Here is a 14,567-nt window from a genome sequence, read left to right on the forward strand (position 1 = left end):
TAATATTAATAGCTGCTGTCTTCACCAATTGGATCATTGGGGATTAATCAATCTACAACCTGTAGTCATGAAGTGACCGTTAATTTAAGGAAATTGGCTTCATTTGTTTGGAGGCATTTAATGCCTCGCTGCTACTGTGGTTTTGACACTCAATGTGTGTCTTTAATTTTATGCAAAAAAATTGGAGAATTTTAACCCTAAATAAGGGTGGGTTTGGGTCAGGCGGTGATGGTGGGGTAGTTAAAGTCTTAAAAATCAAATCCCAACACCAATGAGCCCATTTCTGGCCAAAACGGAGACAGGAAGGTGGGTGACTGACTGACCAGCTCTGAGGAGATGGGTTGGTACTTTAGGTATATTGTTATTCAGCTTTTTGAACGTAATGGTAGGGTTTCCTGAGTCTTGGGAAATCCAGCAGTTATGCTCACTCAAGGGCTGCTCACTAACTGCTTGCTGGATCCAACATGCTTGCCCAGGTAGCTCCTGTGACCAGGCATCTCTCCCTCTCCCCAACTCAAGACTTTCTCTATGAAACCTCTGACACCTCCCTCCCCGCAAGAACTCCAAAATCCTACCCAGTCTCCCCATTTGCAGGCCGCCAATTCCCCACCAACCTTCTCCACTGAAGCTCGCTCCACCCCCGTACCCCAGAATCAGCAGCACCTCCACTAAGATAAGCCCCCCCGCCCCACCTCTGCATCAGTTCCTTTTCCCCAGTAAGTTCTTACCTGGTCCTGTAGCTCTCACTGATCTGCTCCCAGCCTGACTGGAAGCCAAACCTGTTTGTCGATCAGGCTGGCCTCTGGGCAGGGAACCGGTGGGTGATGTCACACGCACGTGAGCAGGAAAATTCCGAATTCTGGGTTCCCCTCACCTTACTGATCGTACCCAGTCACCCCCGACAGGTCAGGTAATTTCAAATCCAGGCCTAAGTCACGGTACAGAGCTGCACAATGTCACTCCACTTTGGCTCTGGCTGTGCAATCGTTATGAAGGAGCACTTCATAACGGGTGGGGCAACACGAGATCGTCCAGGAGACACAACTTGTCACACATACGCCCTCTGAGACACATGTGGAATCTTCAGGTTGGTTGATGGGCAGGGGTAGATACAACGTACAGGTTCGACCAGTCACACACAGTCCGATATGCTGGCTTCGTGTAACACTGCACATGGAGGCACATATACCACCCCAGGTACATACTTGTGAATGCCCAGTGATGTCCTGAAGTTCCGAAGAAGCCAGACTGCTCCATTATGTTGGCTCTATAACCTGACTGACGAGTGTGAGGTTCATATTTAATGTACCTCACTCACACTGCTTAACTTGGCACAGCATGGGCGCCAGTCAGTCTGAAGAATTCATATCACCTCCAACAGACCAGTAAGCAAGCTCCTAAATAATTTCTGAATCCAAAACCCATGCCCAGTGGCTCTGAATGCCAACTCTACATCAATGCAGAAGAATTGGATATCTAGAACTGTCCATAATTCCATCCTGTTTACTTTGGGATGGAAAGATTTGCATTTTTATATTAGTTCTGATGAAGAGTCATGCGGACTCGAAACGTTAACTGTGTTCCTCTCTGCAGATGCTGTCAGACCTGATGAGTTCTTCCAGCTATTTTTGTTTTTGTTTGGGATGGACACTGAGTGACTGAAAATGATATTTGTTTAGTGAGTGAGAAACTTGCACATCAATAAACCTTTATAGAAAGTCCTTCTCTCCAGATAAGGGCTCCGTGTTACAGGGGGGCGGGGAGGTATTGAGGAGGAAGCACACTAAAGTGCTGTGGAGTATTTATTGACTTTAGGAAGGAAGATAACTTTACAAAGTTGTGTACCAAGTCTGTGCTAAATTGAAAAAAGAGTTGACCAAGGATTCTGGTCATTATTATACAACACCACTGAAAATAAAATCTGGTCTTTGTCATACTGATGTTTGTGGGAGTTGATGTTGAACAAAATGGCTGCGGTGTCGCCTACATTACACCAATGATGACACTTTAAAAGAACTTAATTGGCTGTAAGGCACTTTGGGGTATTCTGAGGTCATGAAAGGCTCTATAAAAATGCAAATCTTTCTTTTTCTTTATAATAGGTCAACGTGGACTTACTATGGCTCTGGAATGCTCCTTACCCGTTTGCTGTGTACACATTCTGTTCTCCAGATCCTTCAGTTGCTTGACCAATAGGGACACATGCTGCAGGAGATCCCTGTTCTGTAACATTAGCTGGTGAACACGGGCCTGGGACTCGATTCTAGCCGCAGTCTCAGCCGACAGCTGGTCTTTCAGCAGATGCACCTGACACGACAGAAGGGGCAGTCTCTGTAACTCGTGAACAAGTGGAGTTTTGTACCCAGTGAGGTGACTCCCCTATCCCACACCCTCAGCGCCACCCATGCTGATTTATGATACCACAAACAAGCGCACAGCTCAGTGAATAGCTGGGGACAACTGCAGAAAGATATCTTTAGATTTCAAGCATGTGCATTTGAGTTTGGTTGAGAGTACCTTGATAGCGCTCTTGTGATACAACAAAGCATCTAATCACATGAGAGCTGGATGTTCAGAGCCAAAGAAGAACAGTGGTGCATGGTAAACGTCATCAAATGTTCTTTGGGCAGAATTTTCTGCCTGCCGGGCAGGCGGGCCCGACCCAATCTTCAGCGGGCGGGGAGATGATCCCCGCCAGAGAAGCGGGCCCCGCCGCCATTTTACGTGGGCGGGCCAATTAAGACCCGCCCAGTGTGACGCCCGGCGGGAAGCGCTATGCGCTCCCTGTGCGGGCAGGGGGGGGATTCCCCAAAAGCGAGAGTGCGCTCTTTCGTGCATGCGCACGAAAGAGCGCACATCTCCCTGAGGCTAAGTGCAGCCTCAGGGAGATCGCTTAGACTTTGAAAAAGAAAATAGAGAAAAAAAAAATCCCTAACATGTCTCCCTCATGTGGCAATGTCACATGAGATGGGATGTGTTCATAAATTACAGTAAAACTTTATTAAACTTTTTAGAACACTGCATGAAACCTCATCCCGCTGGTGGATGAGGTTTCATGTTTTTTCTATTTGCCGCCATTGGCCATTGACAGGTCGGCGGGCGCGCAGCTGATTTTGCTGTGCCCCCACCTTCCTGAAAATTTAAATGGGGCGGGGTGATGTCGGGGGTTCCGCCCATCGTCATCCCGCGTCATTTTGCGCATCGGCGAGCGGGCCCCGCCCCCCTGCTCGCTGACGGCAAAATTCTGCCCTTTGTGTGTAATGTTGAATGGCAGTAATGAACTGTGTTTACTCTCCCAGATACTCAAGCATCAACAAACATCGCAATTTATCCTCTATTTGGTGAGATAGCATGAATATAAATTCATTCCTGCAATTCTGCTGTTTAGTCCCAATTATGTGTCATGAATGATTTGTTGCTCATACAGATGCGAACCTGTCCGAAAACACAGTCTGCTGCTCTGGAATAGTCATTTGAACCAAGAGGTGAGACTGCGGCTTTGAATGCATGCCTGTGTGTTTGTGTTTCCATTAAAGCTACGGTGGAGTTACTGCATCTTCATGATTGGCTGCTCAAGGCGCTCACACAGAAGCTGATGTTGTTATGGTGAATCAGTGATGTAATTGCTGCAGGTTTACTGAATGAATGACAGTGACCTGCCCTCTGAAAATCTCACTGCATGCTGGTCTCTGTCTCCATCCCCATCACAACCAGGTATTTAACGCAGAATCAGCTTACAAATGACACTTTACAAATGGCCAGTTGTTGCAAGAGAATCAGCCGAACGATATATCACAATACCCAGTATCTAGGGGAAAAATTTTACATTCAGTGTGCGGGAGCGGGCCCGACACGCCGGAATGTAAGATGACACGTGGTGACGTCAGGCGTGTGTCCCAATGTCATCGCGCTGTCTCATGATATTTCATTTGGCGGGCGTGCACCGGAGTCGGCTGCGCGGCCACCGATAATTGAAAGGCCTATTAAGGCCGTCAACGTAGTAATTAACTCCAAATTTACACTACCTGTCCAACCTAATGGTTGGCGGACAGGCAAAAAGGCCAAGCAGCCTTTACATTTTTTAGGAAACCTCATCCACAAGTGGGTTGAGGTTTCCTAAAGCTAATACTGATTACATAAAAACTTTATTTTGAAAATAAAAGCATGTCCCATCTCGTGTGACACCGTCACATGAGGGGACACGTTTCATTAAATTTTTAATGTTGTTAATAATGTCTTAAAAAAAAACGCTTCAATCTCCCTGAGGCAGCTCCGTGCCTTGAAGATTGAAGTGCTCTTTCACACGCATGCACGAAAGAGCACTGGACCTGACTGACTCTCCCTCCTCACCTCCCCCCCCCCCCCGCCCGCACAGGTAGCTGGTGTGAAATCGCGGTGCCGAGCCGATCGTGGGCAGTGGTTGGCTCTGCGACCGCCCACGCCCGCCTGACGCATGGAAATTCCTGGCCTAGTAGTTCATTTTCAATGACCTATTCATTGCTGCTCCCTATATTAGGATACAAATGCTCCATGCATTCAGGTGACATTCCTCTGCTATTTAATGCTTTAAACCACACACTTTGGCTGAAATTTTACGTTCCCGCCGAAGCCAATGAGGTTTAGAATGTCTCGCCTCATTTTACGGCCCCGTCCCCGCCAAAATGGGGCCATAAAATTCCACCCTTTGAATGGGTTAGTGTTATGATCCCGATAGAGACGGAGAATTTTAAAAAAGATACTTGAATTTCCACTGACTAACTGGAAGGATCAAACGATAAGATTTCAAGTTTTAAGACTTTTGCTGTAACAAACAAAACAAACAACACTGACTAAACACTATTTTTGTAGGCAACTTCAACTCTAGACTACAGAGAAGTTTCCCCCATTTAACTTCTAAAATGACTGAAATTCCTCCGCCACAGTTGTACTTTACACCGTCTCTTAAGTGAACACTTATTCTCCCAGAACCAGCCCAAAGCTATTTTCCGCTCCCTATGGCATGCTTCCTTTTTTACTTTCCCAACCAGGTAACATCTAATCCCAGAACAGGCTTTCAGGATATTCCTTTCAGCCTAAGCTAGGCAAATCTTCCAGGCTCTTTTAAATCCTCACAAACTTGGTCTCTTAACCTAAATGTAAGCTCCCACCCACCTTCCATGTGGCGAATAATAAAGACAGCATTTTCTCTGCTTCAGGTGCAAGACCGGCTGCCTCTTTCTCTTTACATTCTCTCTAAGACTTTTGCAGACTGGCCAGTCTGTAAGGTTCAGGGATATCTTAACATCCTGCAACCTGACATCGCAGTGGCTTTCTATTGACTTTTCCTTCCTAAAGCCCATAGTCATTGCAACGTGAACCACATGAGTCTTGTATACAGGTAGAAAGGCTCATTAGCTATCCCCAACTCCATTCGATCCAGGAACTAAATACACACCTTAAAAGATAACTGTTTATAAAACCTGACATTCCTCACACCTCCCTGTGAGACCTGGAGACTAACAGTCTACCCACAGCCAACATAGGTGCTCTTGCCATTGTCTACAGGAGTGAATATCTTGCACCTTCTTCCCAGTAAATCAACACGGGCTCCCATTTAACCTTTAACAAACAAGCCACCCAAGCTTGTTGTCGTGCCAAATCCAGAGCCGGTCACATGACTTCCTTCACCTCACCATTTTACCTTAAATTAAAGAGACAGTCCCAAAATATAACAATCTTATAAACTTCATATTTGTGACTGTTATATAAAAAGAAATTGGCAGAACAATATCAAGTGAACAGAGGGAGTATTCAGTGGTACTATCACAACATAATTAAAGGATAAGATACCAGCATTATCCATGAAAGTAAAATCCATCTCAAATATTACCAACTTCAACTCCCCCCTCGATGGTTTACTGCATTGCAAACTAATCATTAACCTGGATTATTATTTCTCGCTGTTGGTAATTTTGTGAGCATTCCATTATAATGTGATCAGAACTCTCCAGCTGTGCTAATTTTAAAAATGTAAAGTGAGGATTTTTGATGGATTCTTTATCACACAGCCAAGGGCGTCAGTCTGCTCCATGGAGAATAGTCAGCAACTGAATAAAATGGCTCCTACTGCAGTCATCTCAAGCACTTTAGTCTATCACTGAAGGGAATGTATGGCCTGGGCTCTTAGCAGATTTATGCTGGAAGGCCAAAGATGCTTTCCCCCTTTCTATTAATGGTACTATGGTGCTAGTCTCTATAAACTGTTTTTTTCTGTTTCTTCCAAGCTTCAAGTAGACCATCCTACATGCTTGTGACTCATGACATAACTCTTCAGAGCAACTCTGAAGAGTCATAGAGACTCGAAACATTAATTCTGTTTCTCTCTCCACAGATGCTGTCAGGCCAGCTGAGTTTTTCCAGCATTTTCTGTTTTTATTTCAGATTTCCAGCATCCGCAGCATTTTGTTTTTATCTAAGGAAATCTGCTCCTATGTGCTCTATGTTGTTAAATGCCGCACTGGTTGCACTGAAATGTGACCAGGGGCCAGATAAGTGAGTGAGGGAGAGATCAGTGATGAGACAGAGGAGGGAGGGAAGTGAGGGAGAGGACAGTGACCAGCAGAGAGAGGGGAGTGAGAGTGATCAGAGGGGGTAGAGTGAGGGGGAGAGCAGTGATCAGAGGGAGGAGATTGAGAGTGACTGGTGGGGGGTGGGGTGGGGGGGAGTGATGGGGAGAAGCAGTGATCAGTGAGAGGATAGTGAAAATGACTGATGGGGAGTTGGTGGAGTGAGGGGGAGAGCAGTGGTCAGAGGTGGGGGAGAGTGATAATCAGAGGGAAGAGAATGAGAGTGACCAGAGGCGGGGGTGAGGGGAGTGAGGGGGAGAACAGTGATCAGAGGGAGGAGAGTGAGAGGGAGGAGAGTAAGGGGGAGAGCAGTGGTCAGAGGTAGGGGAGAGTGATAATCAAAGGGAAGAGAATGAAAGTGACCAGAGGCGGGGGTAGGGGGAGTGAATGGGAGAGCAGTGGTCAGAGGGAGGAGAGTGAGGGGGAGAGCAGTGGTCAGAGGGAGGAGAGTGAGGAGGAGAGCAGAGACCAGACAGAGTGAGAGACTCTCAGGTTGCTAGGGATAAACGAACAAGCCAGAAACCTGAAACCAGACGGAAGGAGGAGAGATCAGAGACAAAAAAAGTGATCAAATGCAATGAAAGAGAAAATAGGAAAAGGGAAACAATCTTTTTACCAAATACGAGACATAATAATTACATTTGTGAAGCTTCATACACAATGGACCATATGTGTCAGTTCACAAACCTACAGGATAAATAATGAAACAAAAACAAAAATAGCTGGAAAAACTCAGCAGGTCTGACAGCATCTGCAGAGATGAACACAGTTAACGTTTCGAGTCCGTATGACTCTTCATCAGAACTAAGGAAAAATAGAAATGAGGTGAAATATAAGCTGTTTGAGGGGGGTGGCACAGGTAGAGCTGGATAGAGGGCCAGTGATAGGTGGAGATTGCCGAAGATGTCATAGACAAAAGGACAAAGAGGTGTTGATGGTGGTGATATTAGCTAAGGAATGTGCTAATGGTGACATTAAGGGTAGAAAGCAGGATGAGCAAGGTACAGATAGCCCTCGTGGGGTTGGGGTGGGGGGAAGGGATCGAAATAGGTTAAAAGGTGGAGATAAAACAATGGATGGAAATAAATTAAAAAATAATGAAAATAGGTGGGAAAAGAAAAAGATATAAAATATATGATAAAGACAGCATTTGACCATCAAGACAGACACTCTGGCCACCATCCCCTGCCCCCAACACAGCATCCAATTGTTTCTTCAATGAGTGCAGGTTTGTTGCCTCCACAAACCTCTCTGAAGTTGTTTGACCATCTGTACCACTGAAAATAGTACTTCTGGAATTGGTTCTAATAGCAAAATTATTCAAATATAACAGAACCATCCACTTTTAAAGGGGAAGGGCAAGTGAAATCGGGTCTGTGGAAAGTAAAATTTACACATGTTTGTTACTAGATGAATTGCAGTAAATCTTTTGCTGACAACTGCAGGGTTCGAATCCTCTTATCCTGATGATCCAATGAAAGGGACACCAGAGAGGGTACAGCACACGGTCAGCCTACAGCACCATCTCATGGCAATGTTGCGCCAACACATATCTGGAAAAACTACACCGCACGACTGTTATCACTCACTGCACTGACCAGATAAACATGTGCCACAATGGATGGAGGCCAAATGTTATTAATATTTTGGTAACCAACTTTCCTGTAAGATTTCTGTAAGGGAGTATTGATGGTGACCTTGGCAATCGATCCCAAGTCCCACAGGACCACTTCTGCACCAATAACTTGCGCGTGGAAGTGAAGGATTAAAGCTAAAAGAGAGATGCTTAGAACCAGAACAGGAGGTTGTTGCAGTATTCAAACTCTGTTAGGAGCAGATTATAGCAGAACAACAGTCCCTTTGTGTCTGCTTGCATCACATCTAATCTGTTTAATTGCTCTTTTAACTGTACAAGTGTATTACTTCTCATTTATAAACAGTGGACTGTGATGTATCAAAATCTTTCTCCAACCTCATGGGGAGCATTTTTCCCTCGTCAGGCGGGCGGGAAGGCCCGCCCAGCATGAGTCACACGTGGCAGCGCTCAGCACTGTTTGTGTTGAAGGGGGCGGGGGGGGGGGGGGGGGGGGGGGGGGAGAGCACAAGTTTGAGCTGGAAAAGCTCCCAGAGGCACAGAGCTGCCTCAGGGAGCTGAACATCTTAAAACATTAAAAATATTATAAACCATGTCCTCTCATGTGGCTCTGTCACATGAGCAGGGACATGTTATTAATGAGATGTCTTAATTTTTATTTAATTTTTAATAGCTGTTGGAAACCTCATCCCGCCCGTGGATGAGATTTCCTGAAAAATGCAAAGGCTGCTTGGTCTTTTCGCCTGCCCGCCAACCGACGGGCAGAGAAAAATTTATTTCAATTATAACTTTAATGGCCTTAATAGGCCTTTTAATTGTTGGCAGGTGTGCTGCCGACTCCAGCGCACGCCCCCAGACCATAATGTCGCGCGACTGCTCAATGACATTGGAACGCTTGCCTGAGGTCATTGCGTGTCATTTTACGCTCGGTCAGGTGCGCGCCCGCCTGACGAGCTAAAAATTCTGGCCCATATTTTCCTAAAATTCTGTTTTGTTTCATAAATTCCTCCTACAGAACAAGACAGCGCAGCAATATTGGAATTTCAGCTCCAATGGACTCCAGCTAAGTTCCAATCCCCTACCAAGCAGACAGGCTACACAAATGAATTATTTCAGAGAATACCAAAAGCCAGGGGTGCCTCGAAACTGAACCTCAATCCACAGCCTTCAACACTAAATCATTCTTTCCTACCGTTGGAAATCCTCATCTCTTTCAATCTTCAGTGCCTCCACAGGGATTGCCTTTAACACCCAAGCGTAGTGACACCTCATCACTGCTCCCTGCTTTATTTCATCTTCCCTTTTTTCTTACCAAACTTGGTGTCCATCACCATGGGCCTCAGATCTTCAGCTTTACCACGGCTGACTAAGTGACAACCTCCATAGTATCCTCTCATTTCTGAGATGGCTGCAAGCCCTCTTTGCTCTACCACTGCAATAGGCTTGGGTTTTCAAAAGGCCTTTGACATACTCACGACTAAAGTCGTAGCATGCAGAGTCGAGACACAAGTAGCAAAATGGCTACAATCAGAAAACAGGGTAAGGGTTAAAGGTATTTACTTAGACTGGCAAAAAATGGGAAGTGGTGCTCCACAGGGATTGATGCTAGGACCACTGTTATTCACCAGCTATTTAAACAATTTAGAATCTGGAGTCAGAAGTACAGCTTTAACATTTTCTGATTGCACCAGATTGGGGTACAGTTAATACTGGGGAAGACTGCAACAAATTCCAAGACGACACTATAAATCGACTTGCAGAATGAATGTGTAATCGGGAAATAAATTTCACAATAAGTATGAGCGGATGCATTTTGGTAAGACAAATGAGGGAAATGAGAGTCTGAATGGGGCACAGGAGGAAAGGAACTGAGGGGTACAGATTTGCAAATCATTAGCAAGGCAAGGTAATAAAACAAATACAAACAAAGCACTGGGTCCATTTCTGGAGGATTAGAATTGTAAAGTAAGAAAGTTATGTCAAACTGGTAGAGAGCCTTGGTTAGACCATACTTGTGGAGTACTGCATACATTTCAGGTCTTCATGTTATAAAAGCACTGGCGAAGGTACAAAAAAGGTTTACAAGGATGATACCATAACAGAGTGGCTATAAATATCAGATAGACTAAACAGGATTGGGCTGTTTTCTCTGAAAAAGAGGCTGAGGAGTGACCTAACAGAGGTCTTTAATATGATGAAGGGTTGATAGGGTGTCAACGTCGGGGAGGGAGTGGCAGGGGGAAGGAGTGGAGTCCAAAACTAAGCAGCATAAATATAAAGTAGTCACTAATAAATCCAATAAGGAAATCAGGAGAAATTTATCTGAATGGAGAGGGGTCAGAATGCGGAATGTTGAAGTGAATAGCTTGAATGCATTTAAGCAGAAACTAGATAACTACATGATGGAGAAAAGAATACGATGCTGTGCTGATAGACGAAGAGGGGTGGGAGGAGGCTCATATGTATCTCTGATAACTCTGGTGTCTGTCACCATTGGCTGAAAAAGGTCCAATGACTGGGCTTTCCACTGGGTTTGACTGAATGTAAACAGGCACCAGGGGGAAAGCCGGATTCCCACCTTCAAACAGCCAGATTGACACCTAAGTTCAGATCTGAGTGTTGGGGGAGAATGTCACCGTGTTACTTCTTTCCTGTGAGCCACTGTGTCATTGTATCGCCATCTCACCAATCTGCTAGTGTGGCTTAGTCTCTTAGTATGAACGCTGAATCATAAATAAAGCAGCCTGGTCCGGTGACTGTACTTCACCAGTGTAAGCTCCAGTTCATGTAATAAGACACTGTCAGTCGGAAGCAGGTGGTATAATGCTTTACAGAAGCCTCCGAGGATGAAGGACTGGAAGGGTACAGGAAACTAAAGGAACTGGACTGAAAGACACAAATAGGCTAAATAACCCTAAAATGAGATGTGTCATTCAGGCCTTGGATTGAGTTTCTTTCAAGTGGGTCGACATGAGGGTTCAGGATCTTCCCTTCGCTCCCTCCCCTGCCAGGTAACGGAGAGACTAACCTGTGCCACAGCGACCTGAGTCTGCTGTTGCTGCTGTACGAGCTGGTGCTGGAGCAGCTGCAAGTGGTGCTGGGACGCCAGCGGGGTCGGGGAGGAGCACTGGCTGCTGGGAGGTCGTGGCAGCTGCATTGCCGAAGCCAAAAGAGCCCCATTCTTGGAATCCTAGAAAAGAAAACAGATCAAGGGCAGTTCATTTGACACTATACATTTCAAACAAAATAAATTAAAAACAAAACTACCTAAATAAAATCCACTCTGTCTACAGATATCCTCCTCTCCTCGTCTTCCTAGAGTGTTTTCTCTCTGCCGCATTGGCAACTCATCTTTCTGGGTACCCAAGAGTGCTGTCAGTGAGCTCATGCGACGCTCCATCAATACCTTCACTGCTGGTGCAATGGGCTGTGTAACATGTTTTTGCAATTAGATTTCAGGTTTTCAGATGAAGAAATTCAACAGGGTAATCTCATGGGAAAAAGGATGCACCAATGGCCCTGCCTCGACTTTGTTCCTGTGTTACAATTAAATCATTCCAGCCTAAAGAAAGCTGTCACAGGAAGTTGTTGCGATGTGATGTGTACTGCCTGAAAGGATGATGGAGGCAGATTCACTAGGAACCTTCAAAGGGAATTGGATACACACTTGAAAAGAAGGAATTTGTTTCTTTTAAAAAAAAAACATTTTAAATATTTACCTTTGGTTGGCATCTGTGGAGGCTACTGGAGGACCCTGAGTGGGGAAACCCCGAAGCCTGGCACCTGCACCGACTGGGAGCAGGCCATCCCACTGCTAAATTGGCGTGCTTTGACTCTGTTGTATGCCCAAAAAAACTGTTGGAACGCATACCAATTTCCACCCCCGTGAGTTAGATTCTTGGTGCACTGGCTATAAATGGGCTTGTGTAATACATGCTATCATGGATTTGATCCAATCAATTGAATTGCCTCAGGAAATGCTCTTAAGAGTTGTTCCTATGTCCCCCACAGCAATATTCCAGAATCTATGTCAAACCCTATAGTGTACATTAGAATCCAAGGGTTCCAAATTGGACATCACTAGACCTGTTTAATGGGCACATAATGGGTACAATGTCCGTACGGGTACACCACATTAAGGGAGGGGAATTTCTATACACCTAATATTGAGGGTGGTGGCATGATATGTATAGTGTAGGGTAAATTTTCTAAGTCCTCACCCCCATTGAGGTAACTGGGCCCACTGTTAGCAGAGATTTGGTAATCACAGCACTTCTGCCAACATATAGCCGCCTGCTGTAGCAATGCCAGAATATTAATGCAGCATAAGGTTCTAAGGACCTGCAATAAACTGTCAGTGAAACCACTACAGTAATAAACTGCACAGACGTTATTGATCTATTAGAGTACAGGATAAGTTAATCTCTCTCTAATTAGTGTGTGATATACATGGCCTTCATGATGTCTGGCTCACTTTCTTGGATGGCTGCAGCTGCAACAAAGCTCAAGAAGCTCAGCCCCAGCCAGGGGAAAGCAGTCCGCTTCACTGACCTCTCATCCACTAGTGTAATATCCCACCCCCTCCACTACTGGCATATCATAGTGCATAGGAACATAAGACTTTGGAGCAGAAGTAGGCCATTCAGTCCTTCGAGCCAACTCTGCCATTCAATGAGATAATGGCTGATCTGATTGTGGTCTCAACTCTACTTTCCTGTCTGCCCCCCCCTCCATAACCCTTCACTTTCTTGTCCATCAAAAATCTGTCGAATTCTGCCTTGAATAAATTCAATGACCCAGCCACCACTGCTTTCTGAGGAACAGAATTACACAGACTAACAATCCTTTGAGAGAAAAATATTCTCCTCATTTCAATCTTAAACGATAGACTCTTATTCCTAAACTGGTTCTAGAACCCCTGGTTCTGGTCTCTTGCACAAGTGGAAACATCCTCCTAGTGTCAACCCTATCAAATCCCCTCAGGATCTTATATGTTTCAACAAGATCACCTCCCATTCTTCTAAATTCCAATGGGTATAGGCCCAAACTGCTCAACCTTTCTTCATAAGATAGGCCCTCGTCCCAGGAAAGAGTTGAGTGAACCTTCTCTGAACTGCTTCTAACACAATTGTACCCTTTTTCAAATAAGGAGATCAAAACTGTGCACAGTATTCCAGATGTGGTCTCACCAAGGCTTTGTACAACTAACTACAAGATGCACTGCAGCAATTCACCAAGGTTTTTTCAAGAGCACCTTCCAAACCCCCGGCCTCCACCACCTAGAAAGGCAAGGACAGCAGGTACTCCATCACTTCTAAGTTCCTCTCCAATTAAATGACACACCATTCTCGTTTGGAAATATGTCAGCAATCCTGCATTGTTACCAGGTCAAATTTCTGGAGCTCCCTATCTACTACCACTGTGGGAGCACTTCCACAACACAGATTGCATGGTTCAAGAAACTGGGTCACCACCAGCTTCTCAAGGCAATTAGAGATGGGCAATAAATGCTGGCTATGTCAGCGATGTCCACATATGGGCACAGAGTTTTTAAAAGCAATTAAATAGCTAACTTGTTCAGAAAAGCCCATTCCTTACGACAGTAATTCAGGAGCAATTTCCAGCCCCACTGCCTTCTCTGTCCATATTCCATAGACTCCAAGTCACTAACAAGCACACTTTATAAATCCCAACTGCCTAGTCTTTGACTTTCCATTAAAGACAACACTTCTGAAACCATCAATCCGCTCGACTACACCTACACATCCCTCTTTGACATCCTTATCCACAGCGGAACCTTTATTCCTTTCATGGTTGATCTCCCTGGCATACCCCTCCATCTTCACTCTTTCAAGTGCAGGGGGTACAGATATGAGTAGCATAAAACTAGCTGAGCCATCCATCACCAGGTCTGGCTGGAGCATATTAAGTGCTTGTGAGTCGCACTCTCCTCTGCTCAAAATTGATCACCGCTCCAGATTCATCTGGAAACCAAAAATAACCCCTAGATTCTTTTCCCCACTGTTACCAATCTTCCCACTCCACTTCCTCCGTCTCCATCTCCAACAAGTGCGTGGAGTTCATGGATTGCTTTAACACTGAGATTGAGACCACCCATTCAGCTGTCTCTGGAGCCCATCGTTGCCCATCAAGCCAACCTCCCACCACCACCAACCCCCTCCACCTCCCGCCCCAGCCTTAATCCTCAACTTCCTTCGTGCTGCATCTGAGCTTACCTAGTTCATGAGATTTAGGGATATGGTCAAGGAAGCAGGACCTATTAAACCAAAGACCAGCCAACTTAACTTCCTGGCCCCAATGTTAATTATAAATGGTTCCCACTCCTCAGGTACTGACCCCTTTCCCTG

The 14,567-nt window shown here is 45.3% G+C and overlaps 1 protein-coding gene across 1 annotated transcript in view; it reads right to left on the bottom strand.

Annotated features, from left to right (window-relative positions):
* The window catches only part of LOC144685444 (carboxyl-terminal PDZ ligand of neuronal nitric oxide synthase protein-like), a 138,874-nt gene that overhangs the window by 10,187 nt on the left and 114,120 nt on the right, over positions 1-14,567 (bottom strand). The window contains exons 8-9 of the mRNA XM_078549950.1: positions 11,228-11,389; positions 2,142-2,307 (exon numbers count right to left, since the gene is read on the bottom strand). Of these exons, the coding sequence (XP_078406076.1) occupies positions 2,142-2,307; positions 11,228-11,389 (328 nt within the window). The remainder of the gene's footprint in view (positions 1-2,141; positions 2,308-11,227; positions 11,390-14,567) is intronic.

The sequence above is a fragment of the Cetorhinus maximus genome, chromosome 10, assembly GCF_964194155.1.
Source record: "Cetorhinus maximus chromosome 10, sCetMax3.hap1.1, whole genome shotgun sequence".
Lineage (NCBI taxonomy): Eukaryota > Metazoa > Chordata > Chondrichthyes > Lamniformes > Cetorhinidae > Cetorhinus > Cetorhinus maximus.